Source organism: Hippocampus guttulatus, chromosome 14 (assembly GCF_054856545.1).
Source record: "Hippocampus guttulatus isolate MCC_2025c chromosome 14, RoL_Hgut_1.0, whole genome shotgun sequence".
NCBI classification, from domain to species: Eukaryota; Metazoa; Chordata; class Actinopteri; order Syngnathiformes; family Syngnathidae; genus Hippocampus; species Hippocampus guttulatus.
The window spans coordinates 10463502-10491249 of record NC_141274.1 but is presented as its reverse complement, the minus strand read 5'-3'; the positions used below and the strand labels follow the sequence as shown (position 1 = coordinate 10491249).

The following is a 27748-nucleotide window of genomic DNA, read 5'->3' as shown; positions in this document are numbered from 1 at the left end:
ATGCATGTCAGGCTGATTGGACGCTCTAAATTCTCCCTAGGTGTGAGTGTGGGTGTGGATAGTTGTTCGTCTCTGTGTGCCCTGCGATTGGCTGGCAACTGATTCAGGGTGTCCCCCGCCTACTGCCCGGAGATGGCTGGGATAGGCTCCAGCACCCCCCACGACCCTAGTGAGGATCAAGCGGTTCGGAAAATGGATGGATGGATGGATAACAAAGGTACACATTTTCCCAACATTTTATCTTTATTATTGTAATGTTCACACTTTTATTGAAAATGGCCTTCTGCGACAGCCATGACAAACTCACACTGGCAACCGCAGCTCCTCCTCCTCCTTCCTCAAATTCTAAATGTTACAGTACCTGTGTGAATACCATGAACCAAAAGACAATGGGGCAGCTACACTTGGTGACTTGTTTATTCTGCAACTGATAATAAAATAAGATGTACAATCGGAAATGTAGCTCAATAACATTTACTGCTGTGATGAAACTGAGTGGCGAATCAACAAGCTCTCACCAAATGTTTCAATCTTGATAGTTTCGTCATGCCTATTCTAGTTAAAGCTGTTCCATGATGCTTCATCTGTCAGAGAAACAAGAGTGCAGCTATATCACCCAGGGGTCATGATGTTGAACTACAACAATTACGTCAAGTGATTTTCCTGGAACAAGACTACATTATATTTGTTTGCGAAGTAAAAACAAAAGACCAAGACATACTGTACGAAAATCAGCATCACGCTTACCGTCGCTTTCGCCGTGAATAAAGCTGGACCAGACCAAATGCAATTGCAGGCCAAAGTGCTGTCATCACCATGGTAATTGGAGAATGGTCAAACGGCCACCAGGAAGGTGTGAAAAACTTTCGAGAAACAGAAAAATATCCTATCATCTGGTCCCAGTGATTAACCTGACCATTAACTGTCAATCGTTCAAATTAAACACTCCGATGGGAATTGTGTGTGAATACCTTTTGTGCTAACGGTGGAGTATCTGCACACCTCGATAAGGATGAGCTTGACTTGAAATGCTGAAATGCAGAAATACGGGTTGAAAAAACAAAACAAGTGGACGATCGAATGAGACCAAACACCCCAAAAAAATGCAAGATAAAAATGCTCAATTTTGATTGCCGTTGTATGCTGCTTTGTCCAGTTCTACACCGCTGCAAATTATAACCTCTCTGAAAGTTCGGCTCAATTTTCAATTTTTTAAAAGTATATTTCTTATTCTGATCATAAGAGGTTTTTTGTGTGAGTATGCTGTGTCTAGTGTCACCATTTACAGTGGTTATATTGTCATTAGGAAGAAGATCAATTTAAAATCACATTGTGTTATCAAGGTTAACTCTTATGATAATGTAATTTGTAGAGCAGCAAAATCTACAGTACACCTTTTTTGAAAGCTTCGGAGCTTTACCTGTGCCTCTAAAGTGTGCAGCCGATGCAGCGCATCGCTCATGTCGTCCTGCAATTTCAAAAGTGCCTTAACTATTTGCTCATTGACGTTCGGCCAAGAAGCGGCGCTGTGGCGCGTGCACTCTGACACGCTGTCACAGGTACGCAACCACAGTTGACAGCTGCAAGCAGTCTTTGGTGACGGAGACTCTGAAAGGTAAAGAAGGAAGTGACGGGTTAACCTATCGTGTGCAAGCTCGCTATGACGCAATTTAAGTACTGCTGTAGAACGGGCTACAGTTACAGTGTACTTCATTTACTTCATGTGTCTTTACCTCGAACGCCTTTTTGAGGCTCCTCGTCGCAAGAATTGACTCGAAGTGAACGGTCTTTTGCTTTAAGGGCGGAGGAGCTCTCAAACCAAAGACCGTGCTCCTTCCCCAAGGTACATGTTGAGCCGCCTGACTGGATTTGTGACGTAGACAGAAGCTTGTTGGAGAAACATGAAATCATGTCTATGTGTTACAATTGCAGCTGTGAGCAAAGTGTCTCACAGCTGCAAGCAACTTTCTCAGCTCATTTCCAAAACAAATATAAAATCTGCACATTTCCCACATTGTGGAACCTAATCCTTCAACCAACCTTGCCCATGGTTGGATCATCCATTGAATCACAGAATTCCTCATTGTCAGAGTCTGCCAAGTGGTAGCTCTGCTTGACAGCATCATTGTGATCTAAAACGCAAATGCAGTTTATGTTCTGTAAATCAGATTAACAACAGTACATCTGAAACGGTGAGACAAGATCAAAATAAATAGCGTCACCAACAAATATAAACACACTTAATGGTTTCCATGAGTACAAATACAACACTCCATACATGGATACAATGATGTCCGCGGTCGTATCTCAAATGCACATTGTTACCGAGCAAGTGTCCATTAAAGTCCACGTAGATGGGGCCGCATGTGCTGTGTTGTTTAGAGTAGGCCAGCTCTTCCTCCTCCACCTCACTATCGAGGGAGCTGTGGGTGCCGTTGGTCAACGACGACATGCTCGGTTCTACGCTGCTGCCGGACCCCACGGTGCAACACCTCCACGTTGTGTCCTGTGGCGCGTGCGGCCTCGGCTCGAGGCCCCACCCTGTGACGAGAGTGGAAAAGAAAGACAGGAATCATTGAAAAAATGATGGAGGTACAGATTATCATTTTTAAGCGAGAAATTTGTTCATGCTGGCCTTCTCCATCTGCCTCGTCTTCTTCGTCTACATTGTCCGCTTCACCCATTTCTTCTTTTCTCAGATATCCGATATCCTCCTCGCATTCTACCGCCTCCGCCCCGTTAAAGCTCATGCTAGTTTCTTCTTGGAAGTTTTGTATATCGTCCCACAGATCTCCATAGCCTGTAAAGGGACACAGAAAAACTTGTGATTAAATCTACAACAAATTAGAAGAAGAATGTAAGCACTGTGCATTCATTTCCAGACTTACAGAGTTGGTTGCACATAAATATTTGTGTCCATGTCAGCCAAAATACTGAAGACAACTCTGTTGTATTAATTCTCCTTACAATATATTTCAACCAAACAACCACAGACAAAAAGGGCAACGAGTGCAACACACAACATGTGTAAAACTGCACATCACATACACCATTTGACTTTGAGCAGCAGTTGATTATTTGCTTGATTTACTTGATAATTAAAATACTTGCCTTCCATTGCGGGTTTCTTTGGACTGACCAGCTCTTCTGATTAAACAAAGAAAGACAATCAGTCATTAGGCGAAGTGCACATAATGTGAAGTTAAGACCATTTAAAAGAAGTATTTGCATCAGCCTGGCTGCTGCTTAAGTCATACCTGCTTGCTTTGCAAAAGGCCTTGTGAAAGGTCTGCTCGCCGCTTCATTCTCTTCACCTCCGCCCTCCTCTTCTTCCGAGTAGAAGTTGCCAAGCTGCCGCACCAAGTCAGAAACTTCATTTGAGACCGGCATCGTCTCCAAAATCTGCCATAGTACAGTTGAAAGAGTTTTAGTAAGTAATCATTATTACATGGAGTATATGATGAATACGCAATGCTAAATAAATGTGTTCGACCACCTCCTCCTTTTTTTCAGTATGCTCTCAATATTCTACCATCTGAGCCAGTAACAAGGAATTGTAAACTGAATTCAATAGACAAGACAATAACTATACTTTGACATCTTCAGCAAATTTTCTATCGTTGATCTTTTTTTTTTTGTAAACAATACATAAAATACTTAACAGTACCTTTTTAGCAAAACAACATGAATTTGACACACATGAATTGCTTTTGCGGGCCACATTAAATGATGTGGCGGGCCGCATTCCGCCAGTTAGACATACAGTATGTGATTTAAGGCAATGGTGAACTGTTCCAATAAATTGTATTTATCGGTTCCATTACAATTTATTAACTTGAAAACAACAAAAGGCTTACCAGTTGGATGTTTTCAACATAATTCTTCATGGCTTCTTCCTTTGACATGTTTCCTAAAGAGCTCCATGCATCCCTGGCAAATAAAATAAAATAAAAATACAAAAATCAATGCCGGTAGCGTGATCTCGATCTCAACCAGCTGAGAGTTGAACCTATGATATTTTTCTTGGAAGCCATACAGTGGCCAAAAGGGGGACTCATGACCTTTTGGTGCAAAGTTGGCATGATAATAAACTATGTATATACAGTATAACATATTTACTACTGCATGCATGTAACTTGAAAGGGCATTTTCAAAAGTGCTTACCATTTGTTTTTTTCATGTGACGCCCAGAAACCAGTTGGTCTGGTAAAGGTGCAAGGCCCTACGGTGGCTTGCTTGTAATAACTATAAAACATGAGCATCATGTCATCAGACAGCTGGAAAGGACCTGAGGGCGATAAGTGTAACATTGGACATTATGAATATGGGTTTCACCGTCTAGGGCAATACATGAGAGCTTCGGGAGATGTTATTAGACTTGACTGTTCAGTTAATCAGCTTGATGAACAGAAGGTGAGCTTGAAACTCTGCATGTAGGTCAGTTTGACCCACACTGCACATGAACAAATACAGCATGTCAATCTGTGTTGTGCAAAATTCCAACTAATTAAAAAATAAAAATTTGTGCCATCGGATCATATTTTTTCCCTATGATGTACAGAAGGGTCAACCTTGTTTCGGTAAACTCCAGATGACTTTAACCGCAGCAGCAAATTTAGCCTGCGGGCTGTGTTGATCCTCCTGCGCCATGGATATCGTCAACGCGAGAGTCCTCACCTTTCAACAATAAATACATGATGGAGAAAATGTAAAAAAAACCCTCCAAGGTAAATTGTCATTTGTCAAAAATATAATCCTAATCATAACCCCCTATTTTATAGCCGTGTTGCCATTTTATCGATCACTAAAAAGCGCGTAAATAAGGTGACGTGTTTTTAACTCACCAAAAAGTACGCCTTTACAGCGAAAATCTGCAAATGCCGAATATTTCAAATGAATCTCGACTCGGAGGAGCCAAATAAGCAGGAGATGTATAGTACAATCAATTCGGGAAATGTAGTTTTTAAAAATCAGATGACCTTTGGAGGGAGTTCCTCAATTCCCACAATGCTTTGGGAAAGGGGGATTTAAACCGCAGTCATGCATGGGAAACGTAGTGCATCCACTCATCAATTTGGTTTTCTTTGACAGCCATAACGGCGATCGCACGGGACAAGCCATTCTCTTTTCGGTACCAATTATTTGTTAAAATCTTTCAATGTAATGAAATAAAGCATTTAAAAGCATAACAATTCGTCGTAGAATTGATCGTGGAAAGGTGTATTATTTTTATTATTATTATTAATAATAATAATAACAATAATAATAATATTTCCCACCAGTCATTGCTTTTGTCTTTTTTCCTCTCTTCTTTTTACCGCAGCTCTGACTTCGTAGCAGCGGTCGCGAATAGCAGGCTCCGTTTCTCTCTCTCTCTCTTTCTCGCTCTCTCTCTCTCTCTCTCTCTCTCTCTCTCTCTCTCACTCACACCCCCTCCCCGCCACAGTGGAGCAGCATCACCGCCTCGCCTCACTGAACAAGGCAGGGAGAGGAGAGAAATGCAAAGGGATGTAAGATGGCAGAGCTACAAATGTTGTTAGAGGAGGAAATCCCTGCCGGGAAACGAGCTCTTGTCGAGAGCTATCAGAACCTTTCCCGGGTGGCGGAATACTGCGAAAACAACTATGTTCAGGTAAGATAGAAGGCTTTCCATGCGACGATTTGATGCTTATCTTCGTCGTCTATGCGGTGCTGGGATGGGAGAAGTGAATGAGACCACAGCGACAGGAAATGCACGTCTTGTGAGGGAAATGATCTTCAAACCGATCCAAAAGTGCCCCATTTCACCCTTTGTCGCGATTCAGCCGTCTATGCGGTGAGAGTAATACGACTATTTTGAAGGTGTGGAAAGCGAGCCTCTCATGGATGTGTTCAAAGCTGCTGGTGGTTGTAGAGGGTGTGTCGTTGTTCTGGCCAAGTGTTTAGTCACTGACTGCAGTTTACGGCGTAACGTGCTACTGGCCGATATATAAAATGGCATTTGCTATGTCTTTTGGCCGGTTATGCCTTAACAAGTATCCGATTGTCGCATGTGAGCGTCATAACATTTTTGGGGGTGATCTGGGGTGGGTGGTGGGCATCGTAATACAGCGTTTTCTTCCCTTTGAAAATGGTGAGCTAGCATTCGATTTTTACAGAACACTTACACGAAAAAATTGGGCACTCGTTACCACCTCACGGTGAGACAACAATTTCATTACTATGTGTAATTCGTATCTCCTGCAAGTCATTACATTAGTCTGCAAATATTACAAGTTGAATGTGATGGAATTGAATGGATTTCCAATGCAGGTGCAGGTTAGTCAGTGGTCTGTATATTTGAATATGTACTCACATATGGGATTTCATGATTCATTGCAAAGGCTTCGTGTTTCTGTTGTGTAAGAATGCTATTTATTGCACGGGTGGGCATTTTGAAGCTAAATCAAGTAACCAAAATACGAGGCCCATAATTCGGTATGATGTAATGCAGTTCTACACTCCTGCGAACTGCAGCCACAGTGATACACATTGGTTACTGTTTTGTCAACAATCATAACAACTCATCGAAATCAAGGAAGAATTTCGCATCAGCCTGTAGTGCCTCTCATTAGCCTGTGCAGGTGAACCTAATGTGCGCATGTATTTGAATGGCATTGATATTTAAAAAACACTGATGGGATTTTAGATTAGAGATTTAAAACGAGGCAAAGGATAATCCCTCCGCTTGAACAGAATAACAGCAAATCCAAGCGTTAGAACATTTTACAAAACAGCTGGAAATTAGGATAATATGTTCATTTATTATTTTTAGCTGCTGAGATGTTTTTTTTTCTATACTCATATACACAGCTATTTTTTTATTCCTGATCTTATTGTTGTGGTTAACTAACAACATAAAATATTCCCTGGGCTGTTGTCTCATACTCAAAAGTCAGTTCTAATATTATGGTTTGCTCCCTCAAAACTGTCGGTCTACCTTTTGGATGCATTCGAGTGTTGTAACTACTGTAGAAAATCGTCAATTGCTCCTTGAGCAGTTGGTGTTTTTCACTACACTCCGATCGATTTTGTAAATGCATTCAGTCTGAAGCCATTAATCAATTGATTTGTCATGACAGAAGAGGAAATTGTTGTTGATTTCAGTGTCATTTAATCATAACCATAATCCTAATGTCACTAGTGCCTGATGACAACCATGTGTGGGTATTATTTTATTTTTTATTTTTTTGTGGATTTCGCACCAGATACACACAGCAACGGTTTCATTGCGTTGCTGTATGGTGTAATGTGGTATAAATAATTTTGGGCTTGACTGTGTGTGCGATGTTTGGATATACAAGAGGACATGGACAAGCTAATAAAGTGTATGAAACAGATAAATTGTAGCATCTGAAACGTTGCGGTCCTGATGACAGTTCCCCGAGGACCGCCCCCCCCCCCCACCACCCTCAAAAAGAAAGATCCTCCAAAAAAGATTTGATCAATGTGGAGGCTTCTTTTGCCTCCAAACTATAAATATGCCTTTCAGTTCCTCCAGCTATTTAAAGACACACGGAAACAGATGGTTCAAGCAGCCGAGTGAAGGTTTGTGATTCGATGAAATGCGTTTGGCGTTCCTATTCACTTGGCTCGACTCCAGCCACGCCACCTTTCCAGCATTGTCCATCGCCCCAAAGTTGTGACAACAAAGTCTACACACTTCCCTCAGACACTAACGTTCACATGTCGCCTTGTTTTCCGATCAGAATCGGGGTTAGAAGCCCAAACTGAATGAAAATGCTCTCTAATAAACACCTCGTTGGGAGAAAACAGGCCAACCCCCGAATGGAATTTCATTTGGTTTCACACGAGTGGAATATGCATTCTGCCAAATCCATCAGAGGTCATTTTTCGCCACGTAAACAGCCAATCGGAATGTTGTCGCTTGTCAGGCTGCGCTCTGACCGCGCGTGTCTCGTCTCGACGTAAATGCGGGGTATTTACATCCATCTGAGCGTGTCACGTGTCTGTAAAACGGCTATTCTAATTCAGAGTAAACAATATACCCGAGATCTTCCATCGGAACGATTTCCGCCGAAATGACCCAAATGGTTTGCATGCCAGCGCGTTTACTGGCTGCTGTCGACATTCCTTGCACACGTGGGATTTTTACGACGGGAGAGCACTTCAGATCGTCTTCTCTTTGTTCAGGCTCAAGACAAGAGGAAGGCCCTGGAGGAGACCAAGTCCTACACCACTCAGTCTCTGGCCAGCGTGGCTTACCAAATCAATGCCTTAGCCAATAATGTGCTCCAGCTACTGGACATCCAGGCCTCGCAACTACGACGCATGGAGTCCTCCATTAACCACATCTCCCAGGTACAGAAAGCACACCCGAGAAAGATCGAGGCACACCGGCACCAAAGTCACCGCATGAAATGAGTCCACCGGCTTGAAATCCAAGACGACAGAATTTGGAACTCCAATGGAAGCTCTGCATATCTGGAAAAAAAACAAAAAGCATCCAGATCCATTTTTAAAGTAGACCATACATCTACACAACGGTTTTGCCATTTTTGTTTTTCACCGATACGTAACTAATCAACACTGAGGTTAAAACACATGAATTACTATCCATCCATTTTCCAAACCGCTCCTCCTGTCCTGATTACTAATGAAAAATATTTTAAATGGCTCTCCATGGATCGCTCAACTCGGCGTCTTCAAATGTGTTTTGGAGCAACTCCGGGCCCCTTTATAGCCACTGACTAATGCGAAGTCGTTTTTTTTTTTTCCTTATGAAGTAGCAGTGTGACTGGCTCACAAGTCAGCTAAGGTGAATTGCGAGGATGGAGGCTGATCATACGCAAGTACCTTAAGTCTCAAGCACTCAGCTCGCGTGGAACCGAGCCGATGCCAGAAAAACACACCCGCCACCCGTCCACCGCATAGAAAGGGCATCAATCATACAAGAGCTGCCAAACACCCACGGCCCCTCGACCCCTCTTTCTTCATTATTCCTTTTCTCGTGCTCTTTCTGTGCTTCACAAGGCCACGGCCCTTGCCCGTCAACCAGTGAATGCCCCCCCCCCCCCGCCTTGCCCCCCTCCTGTGTGCTTTACTAAGCCTATGAAGGGAAATCCCGACACTGGCACTCATGCTTGCTTAGCATTTTCAGCTCCCGTTTTACTCCACCGGGCGGAGCACAGCGCGATGCTTTCTGCTCTTTTGCGTTTGTCGTCACACATAGTCGATGATGGTCCAAAATGGCCCCTCGTCTTCCTGATATTTGGGCTTTGACATTAACGGGGCACTGACGGCATAGATCAGTTCCTCACATTGCCCGCTGAAGGGCAGACGGAAAGCAGATCTCAAGTCTTTCCATCGCATCCATTTCAACCTGTCACGCCGCGACACAGCGAACGAAAATGATGCTCCATTCCATTTTACATCCCAATAAATCAAGCGAATCAGTCAAAATGTCGCAGCCAAAGAGCAAGTACGTAGTTACAGTGCATATATGAACAACTGGCATTATTATTGTTTTTATTTGTATTTTTTTTCCCTGCTTTATCTCCCGCAGACGGTGGACATTCACAAGGAGAAGGTCGCCCGTCGTGAGATTGGCATCCTGACCACCAATAAAAACACCTCTCGCACCCATAAGATCATCGCCCCGGGCAACATGGAGCGGCCCGTGCGCTACATTCGAAAACCGATCGATTACACGCTGCTGGATGATGTCGGGCACGGAGTAAAAGTAAGATTCATTTCTGTCCGGATAAAATCAATGGTCATTTTGTTTCACCGCAGTCTGTTTCGACAACGCCAATTGAGATTTTTATGCTAAGAGGCTGTCGTTTTAACATGCGAGCAAAAGCGCCAAAGACAAGCTCACAATCGGCCGCTAGTGTACAGGAAAGAGTCATCTTTGCCTAATGTCACCCATCGCTTTCTACGGAGAATCCGCAGGAAATGGTTTGTTGACTCTTTCCTGCGTCATGCTTGATGTGTATTCACTTTCCACATGATCCATCTGCTCCCCCCTCTTTGCTCATTTTTTCGACCAAGCAGCGTGTGTGTGTGTGTGTGTGTGTGTGTGTGTGTGTGTGTGTGTGTGTGTGTGTGTGTGTGTGTGTGTGTGTGTGCCCCTCTGAAAGTGTCGACACAATTATGTGCACTGATTGCTGGTGTCATTTTTTTCTTCCCCCTGCAGCGTTTTAGTCGGCCTCTTCATCCCGTTTTCTGTCCCTGTGTCCGCCAAGATAGTGTCAGTCTTGTGGTTTTCAAGGATTTCCTGATTTAAAATCGGCGGCTTTTATTTTGCCTCCGGATTGGTCCGAATTGCTGGAAATGATGAATCTCAGCAAAAATCACGACTGGTTGAAAGATTTTTCTAACCACGCTACTATTTCAAAAATATTTCCAATCTGGGCCGCCATGCTTCGTAGCGCCGTCATTGCCAGACCTCAGTTTAAATGGTGGCACATAAAATGCGTTGGTGGTGGGGGGGGGGGGGGGGGGGGGGGGGGGCAATTATTATCTTTACCCTACGTGCTTTGCTTTTCTCCAAGTTTTTGATGATCACACGAGAAATCCACTTGGGAAAACATGAGGGACTGTTGCGCGCCAACTTTGACGTATTTGTCAGATAAACCTGCCGATCAACTCCGTAGTGTTGTGGATGAGCCTGGTTATCAATCTGACAAAATGGCACCATTGCTTCTTGATATTTGGCTTGTCTTAGCCACGACGACTTCAACACTTGTATTTCTTCACAGGAACAAAAAAAAAAGCTAAGATTCTAAACAAAAACGCGCATTCCATTTTGAAAAAGCTTTGTTCATTTTTAGAGATCTGTGCCTCGAGTGGGCGGGCACGGCCCGCTTTTGGCCCGTCCATAACGACGGTTTGTTGTCTTCAACTGATTCTAAAGCGGTCCGTGCTGACAACAACAGCAAGATGTTGTCACATGTATCTTCAACTACCGTTTGGAAAAAAAAACGGTTGGGAAACAGGCTCCACTACTGTACTTTGTTACTTTGTTGGCAGAACAGGGCAGTCGGTTGTCAAGTGTCCCCGCGGGGTTCTTGGCATGAGGAATGGGAGGCAGATAAATAGAGGAGCCCTTGACGGGACACATTTCCCTGCCAGAAAGGGAAGCAATTTGTTTCCCAAGTTTCAGCTTGAGTTCCTAAGACAGCCTGAGAGAAGTCCCCTTTTTCCTGAAATGTGTTCGCTCCAAACGTCGCCGGTTTATCCAGCGTCAGTGGAATGGGCCGGAAGCTGAACTTGCTGTTGTGTCAAATGCATCTGTGACTCGCCTCCAATGATTTCTTAACAGCCCATCACATAATGCTGCTGAAATAAATGACTGCCTATTAAACCATTAACCAACATGCATAAACTGTTTTCTTTTTTTTTTTTCCCCCCCCCTTTTTTTTTATCTGCTTGCACTCAGTGGCTTAAAGCCAAGGTAAGAGTTAAGTTACCTTTTATGTTTATAGAATGTACTAAAACCCCATGCACTCACAATATTCATGCAACCCGATATGGGCATTTGCTCATCCAATAGGCATGCCCCCCCCCCCCCCAAGTTCTCCCAGCCATTTTAAATAATATGAATCCAAGTTTTAGTGAGTAATTGGAAGTGTCACTGACAGGGCTTTTTCTTTTTCTCTCCAGCAAAATGGGAACAATGCTGCAGGACGAGGAGGAGGGACACTGTCCAGGACAAACCCACCAACCCAAAAACCCCCCAGCCCCCCAATGGCTGGCCGTGGCACCTTGGGGTAAGGGTGGATAAAAATTGCTGTGTTATTAAAGGAAACGACTGTGTGTTTTGTGTTTATTCTGCACGTTCAAACTCCAAGTTACATACTTCCGATGCAGTCGGTTGAACCTCTGTCACAATTTTTTTTTTCTCTGCCTACAGACGCAACACCCCCTACAAGACGCTGGAACCGGTGAAGCCTCCGGTGGTGCCCAACGACTACATGACAAGCCCAGCCCGGCTGGGCGGCCAGCAGAGCCCTGCGCGTACAGCCTCACTCAATCAGAGGCCCCGCACACACAGGTACGCTCAGGACCGCATGTACGGTAGATGCGAGCTAATTTGGCCTGAGATACTGCTCGGAAAAAAATATTTTAAAAAAGTTGAGTGGAGTCTTCTTTCATGTGCAGCGGCAGCAGTGGTGGCAGCGGTGGCAGGGAGAGCAGTGGAAACAGTGGAGTGGGTGTCCCCTTGGCGGTCCCGACACCTTCTCCCCCCAGTATGGGCCAAGGTGAGTTCTTGCAGCTCTGAGATCCACTCTCTATGCTTCGGTCTTTTTGACCTTCTTACTTTTAGAAGTCTACCGAATGCATTTATTTCAAATATGTTGTCAATGTAAATCACAGAAGTGAATTTTCAGGCTGTAAAGCTGCTACTCCTGCTCCAACAGCGGCGACATCTTCCGCCTCAGTGCCACAAGGGCCCGGGCTGGGTCCGATCCCCATGTCGCAGTTTGGCACCATCTCTCGGCAGATCTCGCGTCACAACTCCTCCACCACCTCCTCGGCCTCCATGGTGTCGGCCACGGGGACGTATCGCCGCGCTCCCTCCGTTTCCTCTCAGCAGCCCCATATTAACGGGGGTCCGGCATTCCCGCAGAATTCAGGTAACGGCGGGCTTGTCGTGTGCAATGACTCCATTTGCAAAGCTTTGCCAGAAATCTGGTGTGAGGAATTTTCAGTCTCCGATTATGGAAAAGAGCTCAAAAGTCTGACGTTGGATGTTCCTAATTGCTCTTTCTGATTGAAATTTTAATCAGTGGCTAGAGTCAAGCTCAACAGGGTCTTCTTTCCCCGCTGATTCTGCCAAGCCCGTTCCCTTGGCTGTGGTTTCGCTAGAGGGTCGGTAGGGACAGTGGGAATCTCGTTCATCCATTCATGCGCGTCACTAATTAGATGACGAGGCATTTGGCTACCTTAAGAGAGTCATAGTTACTCCCGCCATTTACCCGCGCTTCGTTGAATTTCTTCACTTTGACATTCAGAGCACTGGGCAGAAATCACATCGCGTCAACACCCGCCGCGGGCCTTCGCGATGCTTTGTTTTAATTAAACAGTCGGATTCCCCTGGTCCGCACCAGTTCTAAGCCAGCTGCTAGGCGCCGGCCTCTTTTACAACAGAGGAAGGAGACACTTCATGGGGGGGGGGGGGGGGGGGGGGAAAGAGAAACCCAGACCTTTGGCTTTGTTGTTTTGTTGGGGAACTGCGCAGTTTATCATGGCAGCATCACTCGGCGCCATTTAACTCTAATGGCTTCTCTCGTAGGACAACATAAAACAGAGAGGGAGGAGGTTTGTGGTCTCATGTGGGAAGCGATAATGACCCATCAGCAGGCTACCAAAACGGGGACATCCTCTTTGAGACTGTTGGAATGTTTTTACTGCTCACGGACATACGCAGTACATGGTGCCTGGTGTAGTATGTAGTCCCAGGGTAAGGTTAGGGTTAGGGGTTAGGTTAGGGTCGAGGTTGGATTTCGGGGTCTGTGTTAGGTTAAGGTTGGGTTAGGATATTGGGAAAACGTTTGCTCTTTTTATTTATTTAAAATGCAGCTGTTCACTCATTGATTTTAAAACATATCTTATCCCCAGGTAGCCAATCTTCAAGGGTATTAGACAGGAACAAAATACCGTCTCTCAATAAAGGGTCATTTGGCAAGGAAGGCGCCTCTGCTCTATATCAAAGATGTGCCTCGTTGTTGCCGTCTGAACACAGAGCTATTGCAGTCTCACCTCACGCTCACACAAAAGATTGCTCATCGCAAACATCGCGAGCAGTACTTTATCGTTCTGTCCTCACCTTCCCTCATTCGTCACTCTTCGATGCTTCATCGGGTCCATGTCGTTGCTTCGCTCCTCACTTGTCTTTTTCTCTATCCACCGCATCAACCTCCCCTCTGCCGCCGCCTCCTCTCATCTGCCGGTTTGCCGCTGTAGTGTCTGTGGCTCCTCCGCCTCCTCCGATGGTCCAGCTGACACCACAGATCCCTCTGACCGGCTTTGTGGCCAGAATGCAGGAGAGCAGTAAGTACTCAGACATTGCGTTGCTGCTGGGTGTTTAACTGCAATAAACATGTACAGGCTGCTACGACGTATGTAAACGGGTTTGGGAAGTGTGAGTAGAAACACATTCCTTACGCACTCTCAGAGCATTCAATGTATCTCAGCGTCCACATGCTGCTTAACATGGACTCTGCTTGCTTGGCGACTTGAACACTCGTACCTCTGCTTGCACTGTGTGCCGAGTCCTTGGGACGTCTGTCTGTTGCCATGGCGATGGATCACATAAAGCGAGCGACCTGTTCTCGCTCCGTTGAGGGGCGCAAATGTGACCTGACGGCGATTTCCCCGTCCACCATCAGACTGTCTGTCGGAAAAACAGTTTGATGTTGATCATCTCCGGTAAAACAAAATTCTGGACCGTTATAATGTGGACTGAAGATCCACAGTAGACACTCACGCGACAACGTGCCCCAGATTTTCAACAACTCTGTCGCCCTCTTCTGAGCAGAAAGATCACTGCATCCTCCTTTCAATTCATCTTCGACTTTCACAAGGTGTTAGACCAGTGGTGGGCAAACTACGGCCCGCAAGCCGAATCCGGCCCGTTGGTCTTTTTAATCCGGCCCGCCGAAGGTTGGTCCACAATTAAGGTTCGATGTGAATGATTGCATTCATTTCAATTGGACTTGTAATGACAGGCATTTCACCGCCAGGTGGCGCATTGACTTGAAGTTGCAGAACACGGGGGGGCGGGGCAATCTTTTCGACCACCTAGTACCTCTGTATCGCTCTACTTCTACTGGTCTGATCACAACCCATCTGCAGTGATGCACAGGCTAAAATAGGTCATCAACAACACTTTTGTCATTTAAAAAAAGTATATTAATACCGTACTTTCATGCTTTTGTTCTGTTGATGTTTGATATGGACTGTCAACAAATGCAGTTTTTTTTAATGTACCATAGCTCGTGCTGACTTGGCCCTTCTGTCAAATTTTAAAAGTCAATGCGGCCCCCGAGTTTGCCCACCCCTGTGTTAGACTGAATGGTTACACGCCGGTCTGGTCACCAACCTATCGTGGGGCACATGTAGACAAACAACTATTCATACCTACAGGCCATTTGGAGTCCTCACTTCAGCTAAAATGCATGTTTTGGGATTGTGGGGGTGTGGGCGGGGCGGCACGGTGTGTGACTAGTTAGCACATCTGGCTCTGGCGTTCCTGTGTGGAGTTTGCATGTTCTCCCCGTGCCTGCGTGGCTTTTCTCCGGGTTTCCTCCCACACTCCAAAAAGATGCATGGTAGGCTAACAGAACACTCGAAATGGTCTCTAGGTGTATTTCATTCAAGAAAATGTTTTGGTTTTTTTCAGTTTTAGCGTCCGTAATTTATGATAACCTCTGATTTTGTTGACCTTCAGTAACAGACAGCCCAGCTCCACCTCCTCCGCCTCCACCAGAGGAAATGGGTGTGTTTGATGAGCCCTCGCCCCCACCTCCTCCTCCACCTGTTGACTATGAAGAAGAGGAGGCTGCGGTTGTCCATTACAGTGACCCCTATGCCGATGGAGATCCCCAGTGGGCCCCAAAGGCCTATTTAGAGAAAGGTATGTCGAAAAACAACCTGGTTTCGGCAAGGTGGGGGGTTTCACCTTCGTTGAAGATGATTTTTTGTCATTTTTATAGTTGTGGCCATCTACGACTACAGCAAAGACAAAGAGGATGAGCTGTCCTTCATGGAAGGAGCCATCATTTACATTATCAAGAAGAACGACGACGGCTGGTTCGAAGGCGTCTGCAACGGCGTCACCGGTCTCTTCCCGGGAAACTACGTCGAGTCCATCATGCACTATGCTGACTAGCGGGAAGAAAAAAAAAAACAACCCGCAATGCTAAGGTAAAACAGGGAAGGTGTCTAGATGATTGCAGTTCTTACAGCTGTCATCTCTCCTTTTTCGATGGAAGCGCCACGGCAAAATGTTTGGAAATAACAGTCTACCACTTTGGCTCGAGAGAAGCACAATGGCCGCCGAAGCTTTTCGAAGCGCCCGTTCTGTTAGTTTTACACTGTTGACACGAAGGGAGGAGATGAAAGCGTTTCAGAGTGCTGCCACGCGGCGGTGGGCGGCGGCAGCGCTTTTGATTCCCAACTTCAATTCTCTGCCACACGAGAAATGAGAAGGCTGAATATTTGTCAATGTTTGCGTTCATATGTTAGTGCAGCACAGCCCTGATCATGTTTGCCGTGTTCAAACCCGGCCGGCTCTTCCACAAGGTGCTGCATCACTGTGAATTCAACTTATTGCGTCGCCGCGCCATCTTGCGCCGTAGACTACGCGGACTGGCCATGTTGCCTGCAAATTCCATTCTACCTTATCAAGACTGAAATACAAAAAAAAAAAAAAGGTCAAAAAGTGCATTAGCACGCGACTGAATGTCAATCTTCCCATGTTACAGAGGGAAGAAGGCAACCTCACCTTTCAGGGATTTGTTGTGATATCACCTAAAACACTGAAAATGTTTTTAGTAGAAGATCTGCAGTGGGCAGGAAAACGTCCATTTTCGACCACTTTTTTTTTGTTCCGAGTAAACTTGAGCTTACACTGGTTGACTTGTCAGCAAGAGGCAGGCTACCTACTGCTCTGATTGCCTCTCGATGATTGAACACGTGTCACCAACCGTTGACCCGGCACACCCGTTTTATGAATCAGAGGAAATAAGACGAACCGGCATCGAAAGAAACACAAGCACAGAAAGAACCATACGGGGAAAGGTCGGAGCCCAGATCTTTTAGTTGTGAGTCCGCCTGGCGAGCCGCATGTGTAACTGTGCCACAAATGGAGAAAAAAAAAATAACACGATGTCACCAGTGACTCGATCTTCTAAAAGTCCACATTTTCTAATGTTTGAGATGATATTTGTAGAATCCCTTTAAAACTGGTCAACCGGGTTGATGTAGAATATAAAAAAAGGTAACAAACAAACAAAACAAGACACTCTTTCGTCTGCTCTAACTTGTACATAAAGTGTGACGTGAGACACTAACAGTAGGGTAAAGTGCATCTGTCTGTTTGTGAAAACTCCTTGTGAATTTCCATCAGTTTCCGTACAGGCGGTGCCAAGAGTCGATGACACATTTGGATTCTTTTCATTTGTACGTGCGCATTTTCTTCATCGGCCACGTTGCCGTCGAACTTGTACCGTGGGAACCGTCAGTGATATTTATCACCGCCGCCGCATATGACTAATGTGCTGTCCAGCCACTGTAGCAAAGTTGTGTCTCGTCTTGAAGTCAGTGAAGGAGTCGAGTGTGCGTCAGGTCACCGCGTATCAATAGCTGCACTGCTTTTTCTTTTTTTTTTTTTTCTCCTGACTGCATCACACAAGTCCAGAATTCTGGCGCAAAGCCGTTGCCTGCCGGTCGAGCGCTTGCCGGTGTGGTGCTTTCCATCGGTGCTGAACCGCAGCAATCGTCAACCCAAACAACCTCGACTCAAAGGAGAAATGTAACAAGGTAGCGCCTTGTTTGTTGGTTCATTTTGCAGTGGGAGAAGAGTCGGCCATTTTGATTGTAATCGTCTTGACAATGTCGTGAATGTAGTTGATCTACTGTCAGAGCGGCACGATTGAAACAAAGTACAATACACACTGTATGGACAGAAGTATTGGAACACCCTTTTCCTAATTCTACCTTCTAGTCGGAGGTATCGAATTGCAGTATCAAGAGCCCGAGGGGTGCGGTTGAACTCCCAAATGATCAAGTGAGTCATTTGGCGTCATCCATATAGTGTATGTCATGAGCTACATGGAAAATCCCCAATGCAGCACATAGCATGACTCTTCACATACTGTTAATGGGGAAAAAAAACAATGCCTGAGCTAACTTGCTGTCTGATGCCATCATACAATCATTGATGGCGCTCATCATAAATGAGTACAACCCGCCGGGTTGTACTCATTTACTCAAACTTTTCTGACTCAAACTTAATCGACCGTAGATATAAATTTGAATTCACAAGGTTTCCAACTGCGCTGAGTCAAATATTCATCAAAATCTGAAAACCCGTGGTGTACACGTTTATGTTGAGCACTGTATATTAAAGGGGCTTAATTGTGAACTTTTATTCAAAAAAATGAACAAAAGTGGAATGCCTTTTATGTTCATACGGAACATTTTCATAAAAAAAAACATGCTGCCAATTCAGTATTTATTCATCCACTTTGCATGAACATTTGTCAACATTTCCTGTGAACACATCACACATACGATTGTACGTTTCCATCATGCGGTGACTTGTGCGGGGAAACAAAAATTACTTTTCTATGTATTTCTAGCTTTGCATTCCACTCGTTTTTACATCTACTGTCTGTTTGGAGCAGCGGACAAATGTTTGCGCACACTTTCTATGTCAAGGGTTTATTTATACTTTTTCATAGAGAAATCATGTGACAACCACTAATGTGCAGAACTTTGTAATGTTTATCACATAACGTCATTTCTGGGTATCACAAGTGTAGACGCCCATTTCTTTTTTATGTGTCTTTTGTATGATGATGGCGGAGATTGGTAACTTAAGTATTCATGAGAAGAGAACGGAATATTAGTCTTCTCTCGGTTTGTACATAGCTGTTGTTCATTTAAATTCATGTACAGTCTTTTTGTAATAAAACATTCATGGGGGGAAAAGTGATTCGTGTCATGTTAATTATTGAGATTCTTTAACGTCATTGTGCTCCAACCTTTTTTCATTCCAATCCATACATTGGAATAAAAAAAATAAGTTCCAAGGTTTCATTGCAGGAAGATGCCATATGCTGCGCATAAAGTAGATACGGTTCAGTCAAAAAGAAAGTTTGGGCAACTGCAGTTGCGTCATGTTGGACGCTTACTTGTAGTTTCCTTTAAATCCAGCAGAGGGCAGAGTAAATTAAGCTAGGTTGCACTGAAGCTTTGGAAGTCGCCGAGCATTATAAGCGTGACTTCTTTTAGTCAGACACTAAAAGCATTTTCATTTATGAAGGCATAGTTCATTAACGACAACAAACGTGTGGCAAAAGTAAAAAAAAAAATCATCAAGTAACATCGTAAATGGCGCGTATCAGATGGGAACGCTGTTAGAGAACGCTTAAAAAAATCTGTACAACCAGACCCGTCGAGCATATTGATGATGGATGCATCATTGTCTGATTTACCTTGAATTACCATCAATTAATCCATTTTCGGGTTTATTGGTTTTACTGTTTTTAATTTTATGTTCGAAATCCATATCATGAAAAAATAGTATGCTGCGGCACACCCGCGACCCATGTGAGGATACGCGGATTAGGAAATGGAGGGGTGGAAGGATAAAACATTAGTAGCCGCAAACACGTGGTACTTGGTTTTCTTTCATCAGGCACACTTCTAAACGACGCTAGTAATGCCAAACTTTCCATTCAGATGAGAAGTGTGTCTGACTTTCATTTACGATAACAGTGTGTTGTTTTACACCATTTTTTTTTTTTGGCTCCCAGGCAGCAAAGCATAGAATGGATCAAATCCGGTCAAGTGGTATTAGTTTAAATCCGTTTGTTTCCGCAACTCTGAGAATCTAATCACAACTATGTTTGAACAAAGTGCAGTTACAGCATGTGGCATGGAGGAATTCACCGCAATGACGTTTATGGCTTATGTCATGATGATGCCTGATCCTAGTCTTTGGACCGCTCTCATTCAAGCTTATGTGCACAATAATGAACCAAATCTCGAGCTGTGATTGCCTCAGTCAGATGTATGCAATGCTTTTCTTGGCGAGTCACTCTTATACAATAAGAGGCTTATTCGCTTTAGACGGAATCTGTGGCCATGACCCATGGTCAAATCCAGATGCGATGACCTCACATCACTGTGTCACACTCGATTTTTTTGTTTGTTTTGTACCTCAAAGGCTTCCAGGGGTGACCAGATCATTCCCAGATTGGCGAGGTACATTACAATCCACCAATCACCTCCTGTAACTTTCCCCAACTTCAAATAAATCATCCATGCAGCAGCGTGTGGCTCGAGCTCATCTCACGTGGTCATGAGAAAGAATGTGACTCAAGTTAATTCATGTCAAACTGCCTCGGGTTTTTTCTCAATGCAAAATGACCCATGCGCTATTTACAGGCGGATATCAACATCGAGACGGTAAACAATCAAAGTTGTTGAGTCTTCATTTTGAAATTGTCGGACTGTAAAAAGTGGGACAGCCACTAGAGCGTTAGCATCGCGTTCCGTACCATTCCGGATCAAAACAGGAAGGTTTCTGCATTTGTTCAAGTGTTATTGGAGGTCACACACATACAGTACTTGAGCTTATAGACTGGGGGGGGGGGGGGGGGGGGGGGAGTTTCTAGCTATTTGGACATGGCTATTGAAGAGAGAACAAAGCCTGAATTGTTGTAGCATGCTACAGAGACAATGAAATGGGGCCGCGACTATAGGTAGGCGCGTTGATGAATGCAAAATAGAATGGAACCATAAATAGTATCAAAAAAGTACTGTTACAGCGTGGAAATAGTACGATAGAGGTTAGCTGCAAGTGTGTTGAATTTCAGTTATTTCCAGAGTTAAGCAAGTATAAAATAATGTTTACTGGCGCCACTAATAAAACGAAGGGGTGGGACAAAATAACGAAAGCGTTCAACAGGTTCCACATCTGCAGATTGACATCCCGTAGGGTGCACAGCTGCTTATGATACAAACCGAGAACTGAACTGAAACCATTTTTTTTTTAATCGCTCCTAGACATTTCTTTTTTTGTTCTACTTTACTCTTCCTCTGTCGCTGCAGCTCTCTGTCCATTCACGGTCTGAGCAACAAGTTGAGTGGCAACCACTGAATACATGCAGTGAAAGTTCGATGCATTTTGCATGGATACGAGTTCACACACATTCTCTGTACTGTAATCAACAACTTCTTTTTTTTCTTGTTTCATGTTCTTTTTGATCCAAAATAAGAAGCATAGGTCCCTGAATATAGCTCAGGCATTGATGGCCTTGAAAATGTTCCCTCCCCTCTTGGGCCTCATTTTGTTCATATACACTATTAGCACATGGTCCATTAAACTAGAAGGCGGTTTGGTGAGATTCCTATGAAAGTGGAATATCGTAAATAGCGTTTGTATACAGTGGGCGAGAACTACCACACTAGCATTAAAACCAATCAAATGTTTCCCTTTCACCCTTCAATGCACCACCTGTTTCTATATTTGGCATAGTACGGCAAACTTGTAATTCGCTGCCCTGAGCGTCGACTAATCAAAGCACATGTTGCTTCTAAATCCCGCAGCCTCATTAAAACGCTTGCTGCTGCTGCTCTCTCATTCTGTCGTCTCGCAAACGAACCGCCATAGAACCGGCGGCAAGCAAACCCAGCCCAGAGCGTAGTATTTGAAGAGTGTTTTATTGAGACTTAACTGCATGAAAGGAGTCCCAAAGTGTTTCCTGCATGCAGTAAAATCAACATGTTTCCCCTTTTGTGTGGTTGCGAAGCTTCACCCTGTTTTCTCATTACTCTGCAGTGGCTGCTATGAAACATAGCTGATGGGGAGGAAAATTTAACTCTTGAATAGGCTCCGGAATGACAGTAAGTAGTGCACTGTACATAGTGATACTCCCTGTTCATATCAAAATTTAGAAATGTGGGCTCTTGTGTGCGCCTGTGAGTGAAAGAGGGACATCGAAAACGTGACCAGAAATATTGAAATATTCTTTTTATGTAGAAATGTGCAAATGCAAAAGGGAGAGAAGTGTAGCTAAGGGTAACAAACGCTTTGCACACATTGATGCAAGAAGCTTTCAAGAGTGTTTTGTGTGAGGTGTTTTGGGTTGAAAATTTAAATTGCACTCATCTGCTGCAACTAAGTATATAACTGACAAGAAAGACACTTCTGGTGTCTATTTAAAATGAGATTTTAAGACTCAAAACATAGTCGCTTTTTAAAGGGAAAGTCACATATACACTTTTACACATTTTTTTTTCTGCACGCCTCTTGCTCATAAGTATCTTCTCCAAGCACAAAACCCGACTCTGACTGTTTTGTCAGATATCTGGTAGCAGGCTAATTTAGAGCAGAGCAGCCCCGAAGGATGCAGTATGTTTTGTGGTGTGACTTGGCAGAGTGGCATGTCCGGGAAAGCTACGGGTTAATTTAAGACTGGAAGCAAAAGCTGTTGCCAATTAGGTACAGCGAACGCCACATGTGGGCCATGCGTGCATGCTTTCCCCAACAAGGAGCAAAAGGGGGCAGAGACCATCCAGAGCACTACGACTCCAAATCAGTTGCTCATTACATCGATGGACATTTACCAAGGGAAGACATACCAAAGATAAAACAAACCTGACGGCTCAACACCGAAGACGACGAGAACCTTTCGCAGAGTTCTACTTCCAGCATCTCAACATGGCCCATATTTCTGCGGTGCTTTTACTCTGTCTCGCTCTCTTACCGAACAGAATTGAAAGCGCTTCGGAAATGTGCTCGGGGCCTCGATGCCTCTCCAACCAGGACTGGAGCGCGGCGCAGGGGCGGAGCGACGCCCGCGCGGCGGCGTCAAGGCCACAGCTTCACCTCTCGACACAATCCAGGCAAGGGCAAGCCTACGCCAATTTCTACCACCAGGACGCTCGTTACGGCCATCACCAGACCAACGGCCACCATCACAACAGAGGCTTTGCCCAACCGACTGGTCCTGATGGCACAAGAAGGACCAACCCGAGAACTATCACCGCTGAGGTGTTTCATCCCGGCTGTGCCGGCGGAACCTGCCCGACCGCCGTCAACCGCCAACCGACAACGCATGACAGGGATGCGTTACGGGAATGCAAAGGGAATGAGTGCAGCCGCCAGAAACCAAAACCGTGCCTTGGCTGCAATGCACAAAGGGGAGAAGACGCCGGAGGGAATTCTTCGCCGGTTCACGTAAGAGACAGAGCTGCGCAATTTGCGCAGGAGCGGTCAGACGGCGGCGCGTGGATACAGTTGACATGTGACATGAAATCAGGTTGGTATCAAAATCATCAAGCGATTTTACTTATTGTCATGGTACAAGAACTGCATCAAAAATGACCTGCTGACCAAGACCGGGTTTATGTTTGCTTGGCAATGTCACAGTGTGAGCATGAGTGGGTTGTCTCGAACCTTTTCTGATCGACACCTGAGGGTTGTGATCTTTGTTTTGGCAGATTGGGTTAAAACTAGCACTCAAGGTGGAAAAACAAGGCTGCAGACCACACGGTGGCGGGCAGTGAGTGAGGTTCGGACCCGGACCTTCAGTGGCAATTTAAGTGATCTATTCTACCTCCCCCAAAACAAAACAAAACAAAAACGCTATATACCGGTAATGCGAAAAACACTTCTAAAAATGTCAGCATTATCTTTTATCACCTCGTAACAACTCCAAAGGAGTTGAGGACAAACGTGTACCCATTCTGGAACTGGACGACCGATGCTTTGAAAGACGAGTGAGTTCACACTGTACTTTTTAACTCTTAGATGCAAATGGATCGACAATTAATTGATCAGGTAAAAGTGAGGACGAACACTTTCCCATTAACCCGAGAGTGATTGCGTCGTGTCCAGGCCGAGCTGCTGTACCTGGTGTGGTTTGCGAAGTAGGGGAAAATCCTTCACATGGCCTCTTGCCTCTCTCGCCGCAGGGAGCAACGACGTTCCTTCCAACGACGCGGTCATCCTGCAGCTGCAGCTGTCCAAGGACCAAGAGAAGGTTGTGGAGGCCTTGAAGGGTCAGGGGGAAGAGGTCAGAGAGATGCATCGGATCTTCGGCGAGCAACAGGAGGAGCTGCTCCACCAGCAGAGAGAAATCCTGGCGCAACAGAGGAAAATGCACGACTACATGGAGCAAGTGAGATGTGACCGGATACGCGTCGGAATGGCCATCGGTTCCGCTCACCTGATTGGATGGTTTTGTTCAAGGTCAAGGCACAGTATAACATCCTATTGGACACCGTCAAGCAAATGTCCATGCAGAACCTCCAGGAGGAGCTGGACAGCCACAGGGAAGTCTCGAGTGAGCCCGGCGGCCCGCATGGACTTCAGCAGGCCCTCTCTTTGCACAAGGTGGACATGGAAGCCAGTGTCATGGAGGTAAACGTCCACGTCCATTCGTCATAATAAACTGCAGCGTATGCCATACGCGGTTTCGTGAATTCGAGTACGATCACGCTCAGATTTGGCCCAAACGTGTTTGATGCCCAGCAGGTGGGCCATTCCCTCGTGACTTGCGGGAGATGCGGCCCCGAGGAATACTGCGACTTCAGTGGTGGTCATCCACGCTGTGAAAAATGCACCGTCTGTCCCGCCGGCTTCTTCCTGGTGGCGCAGTGTTCGGTCCACGCCGATCGAATCTGTCAGGTGAGACTGAAGCGGTTAATTGGGTCAGAACGGAGGGAAAGTACTGGAAACGGCTTATTAAGAACAATTTGTGGTTGCAGGACAGAGATGAATGCCTTGAGCTCGCCGACCTTTGCGAGGACCAACATAAATGTCTCAACACACCAGGTAACGCTGACAAATGACAAAACAGGAACACCTTCACAAATCAACTACATTTGATTGACAGAGAAGTAGGAATTCGACAAAATCTCGATCGGCTCTCGACTTTTTTGTTTAAATTCACCGGGGAAGCCAGAAAGAGATGAAATGGTTGTGATTTGAATTGACTGACTGACTGGACATGTTCAAGACTTCTGCAGCAGAATGTGAAACAGGGAACATTAACGAGGATGATACAAGCGATTTGGCGACCCCAGACATTCCTGATCTATGGCGTCGTTCGCTTCAAGAATGTTTTGTGCCAAACATGTTGTGTCTCATGTTAGTCTAAAACAGGGGTGTCAAACTCGTTTCACATGGTGGGCCACACATGGCCTTGGTAGATGTCAAGTGGGCCGGACCATTAAAATGATACCATACTTTGCTATAAATAACCAAAATAATATGTCTTTCCTTTGTTTTGGTCTAAAGAAGCACAAGAACATTAGGAAAATGTTGACATTTAATGAACATGAAAATTGAATGAACGTGCATCTAAAATCTAAATGTAATCCCTGCCTACACCTTACAAACTAAGGAGAGTGCTATTAAATGTGTAAGTGCTATTGATAGCGTCTGCTGTGTTGGGTCTGTCTCAGTGACAGACAGACTGCTGTTGTCTTCTTCTCTGATCAAAACAATGTTGTCTTCTACTCTGATCAAAACAACGTGTCCCCTAGCGGATACGCCATGAATTGCACCTTATTAAAAATATTAATTCCGTGTCTTTTATGCATTTTTTTTACTTTTAAATTATCATGCGGACCTGATCAAACCTCATTGTGGGCCGGTTCCGGCCCGCGGGCCGTATGTTTGACAGCCTGGTCTTTGAAAAAACAACAACACAAACTTCAGCCATTCAAAAATTCTCGTCCTTTCGATGGCATAAAAGCTGGAGCCAACACGGGTGCTTGACAGAGTTTCTTTGGTATTTAGACGGCAATTGCACATCTGCACATCCATCAATGTTTTGAGTGGCGCACCTTCTATTCCCAGGTGGATTTAGATGTCAAGGAATGACAGAGCGAGACGCCAGAACCGGCATGTGCGGCCACGACTATTTCTACAACTTGGACATGGACGAGTGTCAGGCCTGCACCGAGTGTGAAGGACAACCAGCGGCATCGCAATGTACATTTACGACAGACACCGTTTGCTCCGGACATCCCGCCGGTGAGAGTTTCCTCTCTCTTTCCTGGACCGGAGATGTGAGTCTGCCCGACACCAGGGGCCACGCGGTGAGCCTGGCCTCGCCGGGCGTGCGGCTTCGCATCCGGGCGGGGGACCGCATGAACTTGGTCTCGGCCGAGGACGGACACCTGGTGATGAAGAAGCACGGGCTGGTGTGGCTGGAGCAGAGCCTTTCTGTGAACCACGGCTGCCGCAGCTTTGTTCAGGTGTGTTTTCACGTTAACGCCAGCGACGGCTCTGAAAGCCGTGACCTCAGCGGTGTCAGAATTGAGCAACGGGAAGCGAGGGCCTTCCAGGGCGTCAGCATCAGCGCAGTAGCAGAGGTCGCCCCGGGTCACGTGATCTCCACTTCCCTTTGGAGCGCTAACCAACACTGCAACCGGAGCGATGAAAATTTGCGGCTTTACGAGCCCTCGGCCGCTTCGCTAAGCTTCATGTGGCTGTCCCACGATACCGGCGCCGTCGCCGTGACGGCGCAAGCCGCGCTGTCGGCTCACTACCACACAAACCATCGGCCAATCTTTCGTATCACCTCCACTTCGGACCCTTACGTGGTGGTTCCGACCCACGACGGCCGTGGGATACGTTTTGCAGAAAGCGGTACCGTGCGCTTTGTATTTCAGCAGGCGCTGTACTCCATGGGCCAGGCATGTGTGAGCGAGGGCTTCCAAATGTTGGCATACGTCAATCGTAACGGGAGCGTTTTGGAGCTTTGCCGGACCTTCAAACCAGGTGTCCACTATCGCGACACTTCCATCTCTCTCTCCGGAGCGACTGAAGTTGGTTCCGGAGACACGCTGGCCTTTGAGATTCTGTCTCCTGCGCAGTGCAATGTCCGTTTCTTTAGCGATGACGCAGGCGTCAGTGGCCTCAGCTTGGTGTGGGTTCCCGCTGCTATCTCCGCCTCCATTTATGTCTCCGTAGCTCAAACTCCCTCAGGAGCCGTCCGAAACAAGCCTCTGTTCTTCCATCAGAAGAGTCCCCGAGTGTCCCAAATGGGGCTGTCGGAGAAAGGCGCCGCTAAACCCAGCCAAGATTTGCTCTTCAGGGAGAGCGGCACTGCCAATGTGGCTCTGGACTTAAAACTGATTCACTCTTGCAGCCTGCTCAAGGTGACTCTACTCCAACTAAATGACCCTGGAGCAGGCTGGGAGGCAAAGGGCGCACGGCCCACCCCCCTGGCCCAGCATGTCAGCGGACAAATGCCTGATGGTAGTCAGTGGGCCAGCGTAAGCCTGCGGGCATCTTTCCAGGTGCACAATGGCACAACGGTGTTCTTCACGCTGGACTGTGTACGAGGGCGAGTCAACCAGGTCAGCCACCACGCAGGAAGCGGAGTGTCAGTCCTCTGGGTGTCTGCATAACATCACAACTCTGACCCGATTTCACCACGTGCATTCCATTTCAGCGGACTGAAAGCCACAAAAAGAACAGACACATTTTCGCTATAAATTATAATGACATTCAGACAAACAAGTCAAGCAGTTGAAAAGTTTGCCTTGTCTTTACGAGTAGTCATTTTTGTCCACAAGATGATTTGTTGAGCTCATTATTGTTGGCTCAGAATATCTAAATACTGTTGGGTGTTGAAGTGGGTTGAGGTCAGGCCTCTCAAATTCAGCATTTTTTTTTCTCAACAGAACATAAATTGGGTTTCCCCAAACTGTTTGAATTAAGTTGTAACATGAAGAATTGATCTTATTACTTACTACTTGAATGGGTGACAATACAGTTCATCATCTATCTATCCATCCATGATCTGAACTGCTTCTCCTCACGAGGGTCGTGCTGGAGCCTATTCCAGCTGTCTTCGGGCACACCCTGAACTGGTTGCCAGCCCATCGCAGGGCGCACATACACAAATAACCATCCGTGCTCACACTCACACCAAGGGACTATTTTGAGTGCTCCTTTAGCCTGCCATGGATGTTTTTTGGACTGGGGGAGGAAACCGGAATACCCACA

At 45.7% G+C, this 27748-nt stretch overlaps 3 protein-coding genes across 12 annotated transcripts; 2 read left to right on the top strand and 1 right to left on the bottom strand.

The window, feature by feature from the left end:
• Nucleotides 1-220: 220 nt before the first annotated feature.
• LOC147194987 (acyl-CoA-binding domain-containing protein 5-B-like) lies at nucleotides 221-25836 on the bottom strand. 8 transcript variants are annotated; one of them, XR_015102746.1, is made up of 18 exons: nucleotides 23952-24096; nucleotides 23636-23864; nucleotides 14237-14380; nucleotides 13814-14011; nucleotides 4572-4677; nucleotides 4165-4288; nucleotides 3858-3930; nucleotides 3258-3402; nucleotides 3112-3147; nucleotides 2636-2800; nucleotides 2326-2541; nucleotides 2041-2132; nucleotides 1734-1887; nucleotides 1421-1608; nucleotides 972-1031; nucleotides 748-863; nucleotides 519-584; nucleotides 221-427 (listed from the first exon to the last, which is right to left on the bottom strand). XR_015102746.1 is itself a non-coding variant. In XM_086128318.1 (18 exons), exons 6-18 carry the CDS (start codon nucleotides 4648-4650, stop codon nucleotides 581-583), a joined length of 1452 nt encoding a protein of 483 aa, XP_085984444.1. In that variant the 5' UTR covers nucleotides 4651-4677; nucleotides 13814-14011; nucleotides 14237-14380; nucleotides 23636-23864; nucleotides 23952-24107; nucleotides 24195-25836; the 3' UTR covers nucleotides 221-580. The 8 variants fall into 8 exon arrangements, 7 of the variants coding, with proteins under 7 accessions (XP_085984444.1, XP_085984449.1, XP_085984447.1 ...); XM_086128318.1 differs by adding an exon at nucleotides 24195-25836 and having other exon boundaries at nucleotides 221-584; nucleotides 23952-24107; XM_086128323.1 differs by having other exon boundaries at nucleotides 221-584; nucleotides 1734-1863.
• LOC147194988 (abl interactor 1-like) lies at nucleotides 5478-18706 on the top strand. 3 transcript variants are annotated; one of them, XM_086128317.1, is made up of 11 exons: nucleotides 5478-5632; nucleotides 8173-8340; nucleotides 9545-9721; nucleotides 11423-11437; nucleotides 11647-11753; nucleotides 11897-12037; nucleotides 12145-12245; nucleotides 12405-12620; nucleotides 13951-14037; nucleotides 15437-15622; nucleotides 15702-18706. In XM_086128317.1, exons 1-11 carry the CDS (start codon nucleotides 5516-5518, stop codon nucleotides 15875-15877), a joined length of 1491 nt encoding a protein of 496 aa, XP_085984443.1. In that variant the 5' UTR covers nucleotides 5478-5515; the 3' UTR covers nucleotides 15878-18706. The 3 variants fall into 3 exon arrangements, with proteins under 3 accessions (XP_085984443.1, XP_085984441.1, XP_085984442.1); XM_086128315.1 differs by having other exon boundaries at nucleotides 12375-12620; XM_086128316.1 differs by lacking the exon at nucleotides 11423-11437 and having other exon boundaries at nucleotides 12375-12620.
• LOC147194986 (uncharacterized) lies at nucleotides 22256-27147 on the top strand. Its single transcript, XM_086128328.1, has 6 exons — nucleotides 22256-23042; nucleotides 23698-23903; nucleotides 23975-24145; nucleotides 24260-24412; nucleotides 24493-24559; nucleotides 25589-27147. The coding sequence occupies exons 1-6, from the start codon at nucleotides 22256-22258 to the stop codon at nucleotides 27145-27147; spliced, it is 2943 nt and encodes a 980-aa protein (XP_085984454.1).
• The last annotated feature ends 601 nt before the right edge of the window (nucleotides 27148-27748 follow it).